This window comes from Montipora foliosa, chromosome 6, assembly GCF_036669935.1.
Source record: "Montipora foliosa isolate CH-2021 chromosome 6, ASM3666993v2, whole genome shotgun sequence".
Classification (NCBI taxonomy): Eukaryota; Metazoa; Cnidaria; class Anthozoa; order Scleractinia; family Acroporidae; genus Montipora; species Montipora foliosa.
In genome coordinates, this window is record NC_090874.1 from 35,166,825 (window position 1) to 35,169,324 (window position 2,500).

Here is a 2,500-nt window from a genome sequence, read left to right on the forward strand (position 1 = left end):
GACTTGCAGATGTTCTTCGGTATCTCGTCCTCCCAATAGAATGTCCTCCCAAAACCTTGAACATGGGTTCATCAAACACATTTGAGATGATTTGACTCCAAAGATCAGTCGTTTTGGGCGATGGTTACCCCATGGTGTACTGAATGTTGCGACCTTTCTAGTTTCTGGGTCAAGTGGAATTCCTCCTTGAGATCGAGTTTGGAGAATATCTTGCAGTCGTGGAGGTGGTATACGATTCATCAATCTTTGGTGCTTGTACGCATTGGCTTCTTTTCATTGATACACTTGAAATTCTCATGTCAATGCTTGCTCTGATCATATGTGGTTCGAGGTCATCCTTCTTTGTTTCAGCAAATTTTGGTTTGGTTTGAACCACTAATGGTGAACACCATGTTATTGCTTCAATGGTCAGTACTTTTTCAAAAATATCTTTCTCTATGTCTTTGTCTAGCCATTGCTTGAGTGGCTTCTGTTGGTGGTAGGGGACATTTCTTGGTTTCTGTACTAATTGTGTTGCTGTGGGATCTATCTCGAGTTTCACCACCATCTTGCTGACTGTTTAGCAACAACACTCTTTGCTGAATGTGTATCTGGTGTGATGCTTATTCTTCTTGTGTAGGAAGTGATTTTCTGTAATCATCATCACCCTCTTCGCTTTCTGCTTCGGGAGGATTTCAGATTAATTTCTTTATCTCAGGTCCAGCAAATATTTTATGTGTGATGATCTTGTTGTTTATGTTGTTGATTTCAAGATGTGATAATTTGTCTTTGAAATCCTATATCAGCCATTCTTCCCACGCTTGAGCAACTTAGAGTTTGTTGTCCGCTATTTTGAATTTTTCGATTTTGAGAATTTTAGATGTTGTTAATACCCGTATTTCTGTGGCCTGTGCTTGTGCGTTTGCTTCGTGTCCTGCACCCTGTTCAATGATGTTGATTTAAATTTGTAATTTGCATGTGTTTCGGTGGCTCGCTGTGTTTCCTTTGCGGTTTCTTTTGACTGTTGCTCAAATCAATCTCTCTGCTTTCCAATGATGAGCGAAGAGGTTTCACTATGTTTTCTTTAATCCTTGTCGCCAATATTGTGACTCAATGCCATGCTAAGATCAACTGAAGTACATGTATTTATTATATAATATGTTAATTGTGTGATACAGTAAGGTCTTCCTTTTTTGCAAAGAAATGAATACAAAGTGGTATCACTTTTCTTCCTTGGTTTCTCTAACACAGTAAGACAATACAATCATTCAATCCATGTGTCTGTGACATCCAAATCAGTATGGAACGTGATTGGTCACTACATGTACAAGCGCAGAATCAGCCCAGGCAGATTTTATTTGCCTGAACCTTCATTGTTCTGGATATCACTAAAACGTCATTCAATCATCATCATTTACATGTATAACAGAGAAATAATATTGGAGCAACCACAATAATTCAAAATCAACAGACTAGGATAGCTGAGATTCAAAATACAGTACAGAGAAGTAATTTAAACCTGATACAATATTTGAGTCACTTATCTCTGATATAATGAGTACAACTCTTGCCACCCAAGGGGTGCCAAAAATATTGGCTATAAAATTATTTAATATCTGCACCAACCATAACACATTCAGGTTCCTCATGATGATCAAATATTTGAGTATTATCTCCGATATAAAAAATACACCACTTGCTCCCCAAGGGGTGCTAAAAATATTTGCGCTTACTATGACAAATTCTGGTTCCTCATGCTGTATTTGTTTAAGCTGCAAAAGGCCAACTCCACCTGTAGTCCAATATCAACAAATTTATCTAAAATCATTATTGTACGTAGAGCAAGAGTGAAACAATTTTCAAGACAGTTACTGTGCTGGCAACTCAAGTACAATACATGTGCAAAATGCAGTACTGTAGTACAATGTAAGTTGATTGGCATGAATACCCAACTTACCTGATAGCACAATAAATACATTGTAAATAAATAAAAGTCCCAAGTTAAATACTGACTTCCTAAGGGCAAGAAAAGAAAGTAAAAAAGATAATTAAGTACAAGTGGTTCTATTATAACACAAGTTCAAGAAAAAAATCTATTTACAGGACCACCTACAGTACCTTAGAAATCACAATCAAATGCAAGATAGAGGGAAGTTGACATTAATTCTAAACTCAATTTGACATGAATGGAACAATTTTTTTGGGCCAAGTATAGGAAAGAGCTATAGTTATATTTTCTATTTTTATTTGGTAAGTGTTCTATGACCAAACAACAATGATACTGTTCTTGCAAAATTCTCTGTTAAATTACCGTTGGTTAATAAGAAATTATTATTGTACTACATACATGTACATGTTTATTTTTCATTAGTGATAGTACATGTAAATTGTATGTTGCCAGTCACTGATGGTATTTAATAATAACCTCTTACAAACCAAGCCCGAGGGCTGTACTGGAGAATACAAATTATGTACATTACAAGTATTAGCCATTCATGTCATTACACTACATGCCTCCACT

General features: G+C 36.1%; 1 protein-coding gene across 2 annotated transcripts in view; it reads right to left on the reverse strand.

Annotated features, from left to right (window-relative positions):
- LOC138007221 (uncharacterized) overlaps positions 1-2,500 on the reverse strand; it is a 32,108-nt gene that overhangs the window by 26,876 nt on the left and 2,732 nt on the right. Inside the window, exons 5-6 of one of the 2 annotated variants that reach the window (XM_068854008.1) lie at positions 1,937-1,995; positions 1,713-1,771 (exon numbers count right to left, since the gene is read on the reverse strand). In XM_068854008.1, the coding sequence (XP_068710109.1) occupies positions 1,713-1,771; positions 1,937-1,995 (118 nt within the window). The remainder of the gene's footprint in view (positions 1-1,712; positions 1,772-1,936; positions 1,996-2,500) is intronic. The other variant, XM_068854009.1, reaches the window with a different exon arrangement.